Genomic DNA, 15,066 nt, shown 5'->3' with positions numbered 1-15,066 from the left:
AACAAGAACAGCACCATGAAATTTCCCTATCATGTAGTTTTTCTTTTAAATTGCCTATATTATTTTAATTCATAATTCGTCAGAATAATTGATACACGAGGAAATCTGCAGATTTATCCTTGCAAGCTGAACAAGTGCTGCCCCTGTCCTTACACTTCCTCCTTCACCACCAGGGCCTTCAGGGCCCCAGACAGTCCTTCCACCTGTGAGTTGGCTGGTGCGTCCGGTGCTCCCAGTGCGGCCTTCTATAATCAGTGAGACCCGACGCAAACTGGGAGACCGTTTCGCAGAACACCTACGCTCTGTCCACCAGACAAAGCAGGATCTCCCAGTGGCCACCCATTTTATTTCCACGTTCCATTCCCATTCTGATCTGTCAATCCATGGCCTCCTCTACTGTCAAGATGAAGCTACACTCAGGTTGGAGGAACAACACCTTATATTCTGTCTAGGTAGCTTCCAATCTGATGGCATGAACATTGATTTCTCTAACTTCTGTTAATGCACCTCCTCCCCTTCTTACACCATCCCTTATTTATTATTCCCCCCACTTTTTCTCTTTTTTCTCTCTCTGCCCCTCTCACAATCACTCCTTGCCTGTTCTCCATCTCCCTCTGGTGCTCCCCTCCCCCTTTCTTTCTCCCTAGGCCTCCCATCCCATGATGCGTTCCCTTCTCTAGCTGTGTATCCCTTTTGCCAATCAACTTTCCAGCTCTCAGCTTCATTCCTCCACCTCCGGACTTCTCCTATCATTTCAGATCTCCCCCTCCCACTTTCAAATCTTTTACTATCTTTTCTTTTAGTTAGCTCTGACGAAGGGTCTCGGTCCAAAACGTCGACTGTGCTTGTTCCTACAGAATAATTGATGCCAAGATTAAGGCAGGCATTTTTATTGGTCAACAAATCAAATAGATCAATTCGTAGAACTTCTAGCGGGACCAGAGAAAATTGCATGGAAGGCACTCAAGGTTGTTATTGAAAATTTTCTTGGTAAATACACAGCACCAAATTACATTCAGCTGGTGTCAAAATGCCTCCAGCTTACAAAACCATGAGGTGCAACATGTCACTAAAGATGGATTTTCTACATTCCCATTTAGACTTCTTCCCTGCAAATCTCAGCACCGTCAGTGACGAGCACGGTGAAAGGTTTCACCGGGACATTGCGGTCATGGAGAAACCGCCTCAGGGCAACTGGAATCCATCAAACCTGGCTGATTATTATTGAACCCTTAAACAAGAAGCCTCAGACACTGAGGAGAAACAAAAATCACCAACAAAATATTTTTAGCTGAGCTGAACAATTACAAAGAATCAGCACCATTACGCAATAAAGCACATTGAATTCAATAAAGGTTAATTACTTGTTTCTCAAAATCCTTACATGATACAAGTGGCCTGAAATTTTATTTGTGTTCAGCTTCAAGTAGCGTATCATAAGCAAAACAACTTTCTGAGGAAGCAACACTTTTGAAAAAAATTTGTTGTCCAGTGTAATAAGACAATTCTTTGCTTAATGATGCTTGTTGATATACAAGTATCATCCAGGGGACTACAGAATTACTTACTCTTGTTAAAGATAGTGACAAGGGGCCATGTATATTTATGGGATCAGTTGGGACCTTGGATTAATGCCTCTTCTAAAAGCTGGCAATCATAACCATACAGCTAGAGAACAAGGAAGGGTCAGAATTGAATCCCACCACCTTCTAACGAATATGATTGCATCTTCACAAGCCATGGCTGAACTGCCAGTGACTATGTTCATGTACATGTATCTGTTACTCACAATACCCCTGTTTTTTTGTTTATTTGTTGTTTAGTTTTTTTTAAAAAAACACACACACTTACCTTTCTCATTCCTTGTGCATTTTTTCTGCTTCAGGTTGTAACACTCCATGCAGACGAAAAAGCCACACCTCGGGCAGACCCAGTGAAGGTTAAACACCACAGAGTGGCAGCTGTCACACCTCTCCTCTTTCTCTCCATTTGGTGCCTTGCAAGCAATGGCCCCTATTGATTGAAAAGAAGACAGGAAATACTGATGTCACTGCTGGCAATGTTTCAGTTAGTAAATGCACCGATTGAGTCATATCGAACAGATGACTTCTAACATTATCTATGGCACTGCACGGGATTCAGTTAACCACAGCAACTTGGAGGGGAAATCACGTATTCTGGCTGCAAAAACCCAGACATGGATTGCTCTACAAAGGACCAGATCTGCTTCAAAGATACTGCTTATCTGGGTGGGGGGGGGGGGGGGGGGAAAGGGCAGCCACTGGTTAGGGTGTTTCTGCTAACATCGTGGTTAGATAGTTAGCTAGTCGCTACCCACACAGTCCCCACACGTGCACGCAGATTGCATGATGCACAGGAGGCTAGCATCACTGGGAGTCAAAGCCACGAGAAAAGACAGACAGAATTCTATGAGGAAGATGTGGCAAAGGAGGAACAACGCAAGCCACTGTCTCTTGTGCAAGTATGCCACATGTTGTCAGCACATTCCTTATGGAAATGTGGCTCCTGCAAGGAGGTGAGACTTGGCATGTAGCCTCGTCTGTCATTGGTTGCAAGACCCTGACTTATGACTGCTGTTGACCATGGGACGCTTACCATCGTAGCTTTTGCCAACCCTCTCGAGCAGTCCCCGCTCAGACAGCATGAGGCCACAAAAAAGGTCACCCACGTGCCCCAAGATGTAGGCTGAAGTATCAGAGTCCAGACTAGTCTCTGCAGCACTGGTAAATGACTCCAGCGGGGTTTCCTCATTGATCTGGTCTTCTGTGGAGAAGCCTTCGACCTTCAGACCTCCATTTCGACCAACAGACAGCCTTACAACAGAAAGAAAGTGAGAGTATACAAGATTAACTTCTTGGCTGTACAGAGGGAAGCTCATCTCAAGGTGATGGACTTTTCCAATGACACACCCCATCTGTTCTATCTCCAGTGGTTATCTTGAAACTTACACACCAGTCAGAGACAATTTAATCAGATAATGACCCATCCAAAATCAACACAAATTCCTCTACTTACTAAGCAAAGCAACAGTAAAAACCACAGGCTTAAATAAAAGTATGATGGAGGTAGACAGAGCAGTTGCTCACACCAGTGCATTCTTTTAAAAATTATTTTCCTAATTTAAGCATCATTGAGGGAAAAAAGTGACATTATTCCAATAGGTCTTGGCATTATCCCACTTTCCAGTGCTGATATTGGCCTTAATCACTGGTGGCATCTGTCCAGATCCCACATCCAATGGTTTAGGAACTGCTTCTTTCCCTCTGCCATCAGGTTTCTCAATGGTCCCTAAACTCATGGGCAATACCTATTCCTCTTTTGCACTATGTATTTTTATTGTAACACAGTTATTTGTTTTACTTACACTGTACAGCTGGCACTAAACAACAAATTTCACAACTTACAGTACGCCAGTGACAATAAACCTATTCTGGCTCATAAACTCCTTTCAACGCATGCACAATTCTTCAAAATGTTCTATCCCCGACCCAAGTCCTCCAGCATCCCCGTGCCGTTCATCGAAAGTGAGATAGATACCTGCGGAGATGCATAAACCTGCAAGAGTAGGACAACGGAGGCGATTCTTGTCCCTTTCTACTCCGACTTGGCCAGCAATCTCGGCAGCGAGGGATGTTTGTGAAGAGCTCAGTGCACGGGACATCCTGGAGAAACGATTCTCCTGAACTCTTGAGAAGTGCTGGCTTCGGGGCCTCCTTGGGGCCTGATAAGTCCAATCGGTCTGTGGGAAAACCCAAGAGGGGGCAATTAGGTAAATAGGAACAATTCTACATCTTCTGAAATTAATGATTTGGAACAAGATGGACCCCGTTTCCCCACACACATCAAATGCCCCCACTTCTGTCACACAGCACGTTTTTGGGTTAAGGTTACGGCAAATAAATGAGGAATTTTCCCGCACTATGATCAACAGTGTTAGTTCAGAAATGGTTCAGTGGGGTGATCTACCACCAGATGTAACCCACTCATGCAGAAAAGGATCTCTTGGATAGGGTTAAATCATCAGAATAAAGTAAAGACAAAATGCTCTTGGCAACCTCGGATCAACACTATAGGGTTACCCTGAGTTCTCCACCATTTAATAATTCAAGGCACTCCTGCAAATGAAGCCTACTGAGGAAAAAGAAATCTCTGGAGTATTTTAAAACTATACAAAGAATGTAATAATGTTTACTTATTGAATTCGGCTTCTGAAATTCTGTGCAACAGACTTCAGCAGAAACAGCTTTAGGAGCAGCTTAGGAGGATGATGGTGCCTAATGGCGATTCTTCTGCTTGCATCTTTGGAAACAGCTCTATTTCTATCTTTGGTAACTCTTTTTCCCCTCCTTTCAAGGTTCTTTTGAAGACCCTGACCTGGAGTTACACACGGACTTCGGTGCTTTGTGGAAATGGGACCTGCTCTCAGGGCCTCACGACTGGCTGCTTTTCGATATGCCTAGGACGAGGTCTGGAAGACTAGCGCGCCTTCAGGGTGCCGGATTTTCGTGGCTCTGGAGGTGGGTGGATTCGAGGACAGAGCTGCCGCCTGATGGATCGTGGGAGTACACAGAAGATTGGAAGCCGCTGGCTGTGTGCCCAGAGACCCAAGTTCTTTGGGCACAGAGGCCGGAAAAAGAGACACAACAGACTTCTAACACCATAAAACACCGAGTTGCTTTGTTATGTCTCCCCTCTCGCTGTTAAACGGGGACACCTCTTCTTCCCTTATTAGGGAGAGAGAGCCTGTGATGTGTTGAATTACCGGGTGAACGAGTAGTCTTTAGGGTACTGCAAGCCTCTGTCTTTATTGATGCTTTGCTGCACGCTTGATTCTCAGTGGGGGGGTGCTGATGTTTTTTGCTGGTGGGGGTGGGGTTGTTGCTTTTCTGGTGCTTAAGCATGGGAAGGGGGAGTTGGGGGTCTTTGGGGTTCTAACATTGAACTGTCATTCATTCTTTGGGGCACCCCCTGGTTTTCGTGGATGTTTGTGAAGAAAAAGAATTTCAGGATGTATATTATATACATTTCTCTGACATTAAATGCACCTACTGAAACATTTGCAGTTTGCTACAAATTGCAGGACAAATCTGCTTCCCTCAGAGCTTCCATTGGCTTGTTCGTTAAATTGGAGAGCGGGCCTATGAACGCTGGCTAGCCTCTGAGGTAAAGTCCCTACCAGGGAACTGAACTCTGAACTAGGATGGGAATAAACAGGTAGAGTTCATGTTTTATATCCTTGCTTGATCTGCTGGGAAGTGGCCATTCTAATGACAGCCACCGTCTGTTGGAAAAGAAATCAAGGCCTAATGTGAAGGTGGAAACATTACGGCAAAATCATTACAGCACTGGGATCAGAGTACTGAGGTTACTGTGCTAGCAGCCCCTGACTCGGTGCCTATGCTTCAGGGCTGCATTGAGTAATACACAAAATTCTCCCCAAAGCACTCGCAAATTTCTACACATGCATCATGGAGAACATTCTAACTGACTCCATCACCTGGTATGGAGTGAGCTACTGCATAAGATTGAGGAAAGCTGCAGAGTTGTAAACTCAGTCAGCTCCATCATGGATATTAGCCTCTGTAGTATTCAGGACATCTTTAAGGAGCGGTGCCTCAAATAGGTGGCGGCGTCCAGCATTCAGGACCCCCCATCACCCAGGACATGAGCTCTTCTCATTGCTACCATCAGGGAGGAGGTACAGGAGTCTGAAGGCACACACTCAATGACTCAGAAACAGCTTCTTCCCCTCTGCCATCCGATTTCCTGCATGGACATTGAACCCATGAACACTACCTAACAATTTTTTTAAAATTCCCTATTTCTTTGCACTACTTATTTAACTATTTAATCAATTAACTTACTGCAATTCAGTTTTCTTTTTCTCTCGAATTTTGTGTATTGCATTGTAATGCTGCCGCAGAATTAACAAATTTCACAAAGTACGCCGGTGATAGTAAACCAGACTCCGATTCTGACCCACAAAATGCGGGAGAAACTCAGCAAGTCAGGCGGCATCTAAGGAGCGGAACGAACAGTGTTTCAGACTGAGACACTTCATCAGGTCTCAGCCCGAAACATTGAGTATTTATTCCTCTTCACAGATGCAGCCTAACCTGCTGAGCTCCTTCAGCATTTTGTGTGTGTGTTGCTCAGCCTATTCTTTGTGTTGACAGCGAGTAATGCTTTACAGCACCAGCTGTAAGATTGGGGTTCTTTTACTGCCGCTGTCCGTAAGGAGTTTGTGCGTTCACCCTGTGACCGCATGGGTTTCCCCCGCGTGCTCCAGTTTCCTCCCACTTTGCAAAGGTGTATGTTTAGGGTTAGTGAGTTGTGGGCATGCTACGTTGGTGCCATAAGCATGGTGACACTTGTGGGCTGCCCAGTGCGCCCTTGCTGATTTGATTTGAAGCAAATAGCACATTTTATTGCATGTTTGGATGGACACGTGACAGATAAAGCTAATCGTTTTCATTACAAATTTGAAACCGCTGCCCACTGAGGTAATCACAAACGTGGGAACACTGGGAGGCCGTTACATCGGAGGCCAGGTTTTCCCAGTGCGTTTAGTGGCTGGTGGCGCAGTGATGTCAGCACCAGACTCCGGAACGGAGATTCCCGGGTTTGAATCCAGTCGGGCCGTTCCCGAGTACGCTTTCCATCCGTGCCGGGTTGAGTGTTGAGCTTGCAACTCGACCTCGTAAAATAAAGAAAAATACTGCGAAATGTCTGTGTGAGGAGTGGCGCGCCACGCAGTCTTTCGCTCCGCGCCTTGTAAGGCATGAAAATGCCCGATACTGGCCTCTCAGGCCTGAGTCAACGTCGTCGTCATCATCATGTGATAAGAGGTCCTCGATCAGAAATGACATCAAAGGTTATGGGGAGGACAATGGGGTTGAGGAGGGATAATAAATCAGCCATGAATGAGGGGCAGAGCAGACTTGATGGGCTGAATGGTCTAATTCTCCTCCTATGTCTTATGGTCTAAATGGGAATGCTGGTAACTGAGGGTCATTATGAACTTAGGAACACTGGTCAACAATGTTATTACTAATATGAGAACACTACAAATGAGTCATTACAAATTTAAGGACACTTGTCTCCAAGGTCATTATAAACGTGAGAACTCTGGTCATCCTCAGACTGTATCCTCCACAGTTTCAAATTCTACCACCACTTAGCATCTAATTCTGTCAACCCCTCTCGCAATCTTCCACATCTGGCTCTTGAGGTCGAGTCATTGTGTACAATTAAAATGGAGCTTGATAGGTTCTTGACTAGTCAGGGGGTCAAAGGTTGCAGGAGAATGGGGTTGAGAGGGATAATAGTCAGCCATGATGGACAGCCTAATTCTGCTACTATGGTCTAAGCTGAATGGCATCTTTCTACGTCTTTCTCTGTATTGAGAAGAGAAGCCAGCTTACCATTCTGCCTGTTGCTACTTTCGTTCTCTGCTTTTCTGGTTCCTTTCTGGTCCTCCTCTTCCTTTGCCTTGTTGCTATTTTTCGCCACGTTCTCCCCCAGTTTTTGGCCGGACTTGTGCTGGTTGTTGACCCTGGCTTCTCGCCTTGCCCTGAGCCAATGTCGACTTTCCGCCGGGTCACTGCTCTCGCTCTCACTGCCGCCCCTGGCTGGCGTGCCCCTCTCCCGTTCTTCCGGCTGCCTCGAGTCGCCGAGCAGGGCTGCCGGCTCCAACCCTTGCCTTTTTGACACAGTCGGCTCCGAATCCGTCCCGCTGGTATCGCCAGTGTGCCGGGCCCTCGTGGTGTCCTGCTCAGAATGTCGCGTGAGCCAAGCCTTCTTCAGCTTTGTGTGGTAATTGTGCGGGTTGGACTGCAGAGAGAGGCTCGTGCTGAAAGCATCTTGCACAGGTGCAGGCTTCACTGGCGAGACATTGGTCGAGGGCACTTTAGGTGAATTTGCTTCCCGTTTCACATCAATAGTCTGAGCAGAAGTCGGGCTTTCACTGGTGGGTTTTGTGGGACAAGGGGTAGCTGCCCTGGCTGCCTTGTACTTTTTGGGTGTGTAGTAATCCGGGGCATTGGTTACCTCCAAAGCTCGTTTGCTATTTACCGCACCCTTTGAGGGAGACAAATTGCAACTATATTCAGCCAAACCCTGACTGCTTGGCACAGGGGTTGGTGAGTTGGAACAATGTTCTTTATTTGAAGGATTGCACTCAGCCTTTATCTCCGGATGTCTATTGTCAGTACAAGCAATCGTGGGGTATGTGCCTTGACTTCGCTTCCCACCCAGATCCATCTGTGGGACAAATGTAATTTGCTTTGTGGTAGCTGGAAGGCAGGGAGCAGAAGGCAATTGATTATGAACACCAAAAATGTGATTAGCTTTCTCAGACTCCAGTCTTCTGTGTTTGGAATTCCCACTGGAATCTTTGTCTGCCATATCCTTTGGAATTTTAGTTACATCTGGTGACTTAGACATTGGCATTATCAAGGGGAAAGGACCAGGCTGGTGGACCTCCATAGATGTAGCAAGGGGCACAGGTAAAGCTAACACCTTAGGCACATCACTTTTCTGTGCAAAGTGTCCATGACTCAAGTCTCGAAAGTTATTTTTGTTGCCGGATGAACTACCTGGAAACAGGGTAAGTGGTTCTTGATATTGGACGTACTGATCTTTCACCTTTGGTCCAGCTTCCCGTGGTGACCTGTGAAAGGGAGGATGCTGCAGACTGGCACCATTAACAGCTGAGTACAAGGAGGTCACTTCCAACGATAGGCTCCTTTGGTTTTCATCACTGATGAGCTGCTGATGTTGGGCGGCAGGTTCCATTTTCCTGGAAAAATCAGGAGAGCAGTTCAACACCGTGAAGCCCGAAGATGGTGCAGACCATTCTTTACTGCCGAGAGCTGGCCCGAGATTGGAAGATGCCAAAGGAGGTTCCCCAGATCTGCTCTTCTGCTCTCTCTTCAAGACCAGCGAGAGTGGTTTCCCATCCGTCGCCTCTGCAATTATATTTGTATTGTCCTTTTTGCCATTATGTGCTTCAGTGGGGCTGGCACATTCCAGGTCCTGTTTGAAGGCAGCCTCTTTGTACAGCTGTCCTTCTGGAATTGGTTGGATGCCAGCTTTAGAACATGGAGCAGTTTGGACCTCAACTTTCCCCAAACCATATGGAAATGAATGTAAAAAATCCCCATACATTCTGGTGCCATTGGCATCTCTATAAAGAAAGGAAAGAGGTTCATGGTGAGTTTATTTGATCATATCATCTTTATGGTGTACAAGTTACAATAAAACTTATAAAATTCAGTTCAGTCCACTGTTAAAAAGCTGGTGAATGGCAAGGAGCATTAGTTAGAGTGCTTGATTGGCTGTTCAGTTATCTTGGCAAACCAACGAATGACTGAAAAACTTAAGGGTTGGCCATTGCCAAGATTGTTGACTTCATACCCTAAACAGGGAAGTGTGTAGACATTGTTAGTGGAACGGTGGTTTCCTGAGCAAAATCATACATACCCTTTGTAAACATAAGTGGAATTCGCTTTCGGACCAGAAGTTGCTGCAAGCTCCTTGGTGTTGGACAAGCTGGAATATTGGCCCAGTTCTGTTTGGTCATCAGCACCATTTCTCTGAGATTGATGTCGAGGCCACGGGTTGGGAAAGCCCTGTTCAAAGCAGCAGAATAATATGCATCAGTTTTCCAAAAAATTTTGCTTTGGGGAAAAAAAAAGTACGGGCAACACGATGGTCATCATTAACAGAACTGGGAAAGTATCCAGAGTCTCCTTCAAAGCTATGCTCCCCTGTGGGAGCATTAAAAAAAAAATCTGCATCAAATACACAGGCCTTTCAGCCCTGCTTGCCTGCCTGCACTGAAATGCCATTTATCCCTCCTCCCAATTTTAATGTAGTCCAATCAACATTTTTATCCTCTCCTGCTTCCTGTGGTTACCCAACTTCCCATTAATTACTACTATATTACACTCAGTGTCCCGCCATGTCCCACCACACTCAAGAGGGAGGGGATTCTGCATTCTCACCACTCTGGGAAAGGCATATTTCCCCGAATTCCTAATGGATTGCTTGATTATCCTCGACTGGTAAACTCTTTATTTCACCCCTCTCCTCTTATTCCCAGTTTCACCTGTCACCTTGTACTCCTTTCTCCCTTCCCCCCGTTCTTGCGCTGAGTTCTCATCTTTTTTCCAGTTCTGATGAAGGGCCTCAGCCCGGAACGTCAACTGTTCTCTCTTTTCCATAGTTGCTGCCTGGCCTGCCGAGTTCCTTCAGCATTTTGCATGTGTTGCTTGGCAAACTGCGTTGTGACTCTCATCAGCAAGTATGAACGCACTCCATCTCTAATGACCTTACCAAAATCTTCCAGCATCTTAAAGACCCAAAATGGATAACCACTCAGCTCATTGAGGGGGTCAGCAGTGGAAAGAGTGAGTAGCTTCAAGCTCCGGAATGTCAACACCTCAGAGGGTCTACCCCAGGCCCAACACATTGATGCAATCACAAAAGAAAGTACACCAGTAGCTCTATTTCATTAGGAGATTGAGGAGATTTGGTATGTCACCAAAGACTCTTCCAAATTTCTGTAGGTGTACAGTTGACAAGATTCCTCCTAGTTCCATTGTAAGGGGGCTTCAATGCACATGATAGCAAGAGGCTGCAGAGGGTTGTAGGCATGGCCAGTTCCAACAAGACCAAAACCTTCCCTACCATTGAGGACATCTTCAAAATGTGGTGCCACCATCCAGGAATGCTCTCTTCTGTTACCACCATTGGGGAAGTGGTACAGGAGCTTGAAGACCCACACTCAATGATTCCAAAACAGCTTTCCCCCACTGCCTGATTTATGAGTGGTCTATGAACTTATGATCACTACCTCGTTATTCCTTCATTTTGCACTATTGAGTTACTTCTGTAATTTAGAGCAATTCCATGTCTTTGTACACCACCACAAATCAACAAACTCCTCGTCCTGCAAGTCAGTGGTAATAAATTGGATTCCCTTTTCAAAAGAGACGCAGGTCATTCATTCTTTCCTGTTGAGTACACGCCCACAGACCTGGTACGCAGCAAGCAGCAGCACAGCCGCGGAGGAAGCAAGCGTGCAGGCTTTTCAACAAAAGCAGTGTTGGCACCAAGCTCTTTCTCAGCCTCGCTCAACAACCACACAGGGAAACACATCTGCGGATATTTTAAAATCAGGAATTGGACCTTTAACTTTCTAAACTTTGTAACGTATGTTAGAATCCCCAGATTTTGTTGAGATACATTATATAACCGGGTGGAGACCACAGATTGAATCTGGGGCAACCTAACCTACATCTGACTGGTTGCAAAGGATCTCACTGCCTTGTTTGAAGACCGGTATGGTGTGTTGTCCTGCGGAAGAGCAAGACCACAGTCATTTACCTCTCCACTTTGTGGGAACTTCCTTTATACATATTGCTTGCCACATTTGCCTATAAGAATAACAATTTATAGAGTGTGTACTCTTCCTCTAATATTGAGGAGGTAAGTGGGAATAACATTAATCTATTTGCCTGGAAAGTACAACTAAGTTTCTCCTCTGAATTCTAACACAAAGAAACAATCAAATCCTTTGACAGCTCTCTGTACGTGCTCTTTGATGGCATCCTCACTCCTTATTTTGGAGATAAAATTTATCTCAATCGGAAACTTTCCTCCAAGAGGACCACAACCTTGTCATGGAGGTTTGCCCGCCTCAGTGACCTGGGGAGTTATGCTGGCTGGCTGGTTTTATGCTTTGCCTTTTGGTCGGGTCACCCATGCCAAACAGGTCAAAGGGTAGAGGCCAGACTAAGAGTGGTCCACTGGTCCTCCAGGTTTGGCAGTGGGGGTGGGGGGGGGGATTGTTTAGCTCAGGGCTGACTGGTAAAACTAAATTGTTAATGGAAAGAGCAATGAAGAATTCTTCTACATCTGAGTGTGATGGTAGTTTTGAGTCTCCACCTGGGACTTGTATGACTGACAGTAGTGAAAACTACGAAGTTACTGACAAGATGAATGAATCCCTGAACACCAGCAGAGATAGAGTTCCTTTGTTGTTGCCCTAGATCCCAGCAGCGTAATGGCAGTAAGTAAGTGAAACTTTATTTCACCTTATTCAAACAATTTATGGTTAAAAATTTGCTTAATAGACTTAGCGTGCGAGGGTCAGTACCAACCATATTAAAGGAGGGCTCTCCATTCACATAGCCCTGATGTGCAGCCGATAACCTTGACCCTGAGTGGACGTCGATGTTCACATTTTGCCACATTGTGGGATATAGGCCGAGGTGCCCATAGGCTGCGGTTAGTTGGGCCTGGCTGGAGGTTTGGAGATGCTTTGGATGGTAACAACTGTAAGCGGAGGCAAGAGGTCCAATACTGCTGCCGTACGTGGAGTCCACGTGAGGACTGAGAGCCAGCAGCGACGACAGAGATGACTGATGGCCGACAGTTAAGCCGCCACTGAGGAAGTGTGGGAAATGAGTATGTAATGGAGAGTAAGTGCTTGATCCTGCGCCTGTGGTCACGTAAGAAACAAGTTGAGGTTCTGAAATTTCAGTGCACGCAGGTGCAGAGTAGAACGGATGCCAGGTGGCATCCAGAACCCCGGATCCATTGTACAAAGGAGATGGATTGCTCTTGTTCAAAGCCAAGGTCTTCTTTGATCCATCCGCATTGCTGGCTTTGGGTGAAGGGTGCCGAAAGCCAAACTTATGACCGTTGTCACAAGTTGAAACTTTACAAAGTGCATCTGCAGCGTTCCCCTCCTTATGTGCAGGCAAATCATTGCAATCCGAACGATTCAACATGCCCAACGATTCCTTTGATTTGAACTTTGAACTGTGAGATGCCTGATAGTCAAATGAAGATTGCAGTGGGCCTTTTAGAATGTCCATTTTATGACCATCTTTTCCAATAAATAGTTTATTAGTGTCTCTCCAGTTCCCACTGCTTGGCTTACTGAGGGAGTTAGCGGGGAATAGCAACGGTGCCCTTCCCAGATCCTCTAGATGATCGCGGCAAGTTGCATTTTTACGGAGGGCCACTTTGTCATTGTCTGTCAGAGAACCCTGAACCAATACCTTTTCGTAAGTGGTGCAACTTGATTTCAGTTCTCCTTTGCCATTTTGGTAATGCTTGATTGGATTTTCCTGGGCACCCAAATTTGCTCCATATTGTTGTTCCCGGTGAGAAGTTTTAGACTGACTACTGCCATCATGTATGACTCGTCCCAGCTCCTCTGTTCCTCTGAGATCTTTATGACCTGGTAATAGTGTGTCCTTTCTGCCCTGTTGTTGTATGCCCTGCGGAAATTGCAAGTGACCATTTTCCAGCCTTGCACTGAAGTGATGGGTTGTCCTTGGTAGCTTTGGTAAATTTATATCATTTTCCTCTCCATGATACAGCTTCCTTTTGTGGTTTTTTATCTCTGCTCCTTCAGAGTGCTGGTTCCCTGGTAAATAGAAGGAGAAATATTAATCCAAAATAATTTTTTTTTAAAAAATGGGACAAACTTATGCCTTGCATTCGTGATAGGCAGGTAGATGAATGGGGATACTCAGACCTGAAAAAGCAGGTTTTCCCCACCCCGATCGTTCTATTTTCTCCCCCTTCCCACTGGGCAGAAGCTAGAAAAGCTTGCAAACACGTCCCACCAGGCTCAAGCGTGGCTTCTATTCTGCTGTTATCAGACCCTTAAACAGGCCTCTTACATGATAGAAGAACTTTTGACCTGTCGAGCACACCTCAGTATGCTCTTGCACTTTATTTGTCTGCCAGCACTGCATTTTCTGTACAAGTGTAACACTTCCTAAAAAATTTATTTATATACAAAGTGGAATAGGCCCATTGAGCTGTGCTGCCTAGCAATCCCCCGATTTAGATACTTTACTTTATTGTCACCAAACAATTGATACCAGAGCGTACAATCATCACAGTGATATTTGTATCTGCGCTTTGCGCTCCCTGAAGTACAAATCGAGGTAAGTATAATAAAAATTTTAATTATAAATCATAATTAGAAAATAGAAGAGGGAAAGTAAGGTAGTGCAAGTCAGGTCCGGATATTTGGAAGGTACGGCCCAGATCTGAGTCAGGATCTGTTCAGCAGTCTTATCACAGTTGGAAAGAAGCTGTTCCCAAATCTGGCTGTACGAATCTTCATGCTCCTGCACATTCTCCCGGAGCGAAGTGGGACAAAAAGTGTGTTGGCTGGGTGGGTCTTGTCTTTGATTATCCAAGCCTAGTCACAGGACAATTTACAAAATTCAATTAACCTACCAACTGGTTCATTTTTGGACCGTGGAAAGGAAACTGAAGCACCCGTAGAAAACCCACGCGGTCACAGGGAGAACGGACAAAGTCCTTAAAGACAGTGTTGGGAATTGAACCTGGGTCACGAGTATTGTAAAGCATTGTACTAACCACTGCGCTACCATGCTGCTCCAAAACGTGCTTCTGTTTTTCCCCCTCCCCTTTTCCACTAATATGTTTGGATAATTCCTCAAATGAATATAAAACTAAAGCTTTTCATTGTTGCTTGGTATGTGTGACAATAAACTAGTTAACAACTATGCTTCTTAAGCTTAATTCAAACCACTTGTTGTGACTCCCTAACTTTCTTAATATTAACAGCTGTGCCTATTACATATGAGCAGTTCTTTCGAGTGACTATGAGAAGCTCAGAATGTCACGAGTACTTGGTGCAATCTGGCCTAAGTATCACTGATATTGTTTTTCACTCTTGAAAAAAAGTGTTGCTCTGACCTCAAGCTTTGGGTTCACGATGTCCAATTAGTACTGAATGACACAGGGTCATGTCAGGGATGAATGCTCTGCTGGCTGGTGTACGATCATCCTCTGTCCAGACTGGTCTGAACTTGCGTTTTCAGAATTCAGGAATTCTGAGAGCTCAGCCAAAACCCTGGGATCCTTGCCCTGACCCATGTGAAATCCTGTCACTGAGTCCCACCAAGTCCCAGGCCTATGATGCATTGAACTTAGCGTTCCTGTCTTAGGGTGCAAAAAATATTTCCACAGCCTGGCCTCCCACAA

The 15,066-nt window shown here is 45.4% G+C and overlaps 1 protein-coding gene across 6 annotated transcripts in view; it reads right to left on the bottom strand.

Moving 5' to 3' along the window:
• LOC132391682 (probable JmjC domain-containing histone demethylation protein 2C) overlaps nt 1-15,066 on the bottom strand; it is a 107,259-nt gene that overhangs the window by 40,517 nt on the left and 51,676 nt on the right. For 5 of the 6 annotated variants that reach the window (XM_059965207.1, XM_059965223.1, XM_059965215.1 and 2 more), the window contains 6 exons: nt 12,189-13,465; nt 9,505-9,653; nt 7,446-9,208; nt 3,559-3,760; nt 2,617-2,834; nt 1,852-2,013 (listed from right to left, as the gene is read on the bottom strand). In XM_059965207.1, coding sequence (XP_059821190.1) covers nt 1,852-2,013; nt 2,617-2,834; nt 3,559-3,760; nt 7,446-9,208; nt 9,505-9,653; nt 12,189-13,465 — 3,771 coding nt within the window. The remainder of the gene's footprint in view (nt 1-1,851; nt 2,014-2,616; nt 2,835-3,558; nt 3,761-7,445; nt 9,209-9,504; nt 9,654-12,188; nt 13,466-15,066) is intronic. The other variant, XM_059965232.1, reaches the window with a different exon arrangement.

This window comes from Hypanus sabinus, chromosome 1, assembly GCF_030144855.1.
Source record: "Hypanus sabinus isolate sHypSab1 chromosome 1, sHypSab1.hap1, whole genome shotgun sequence".
Classification (NCBI taxonomy): Eukaryota; Metazoa; Chordata; class Chondrichthyes; order Myliobatiformes; family Dasyatidae; genus Hypanus; species Hypanus sabinus.
The sequence above is the reverse complement of the archived record's forward strand: the minus strand, read 5'-3'. Positions and strand labels throughout refer to the sequence as shown.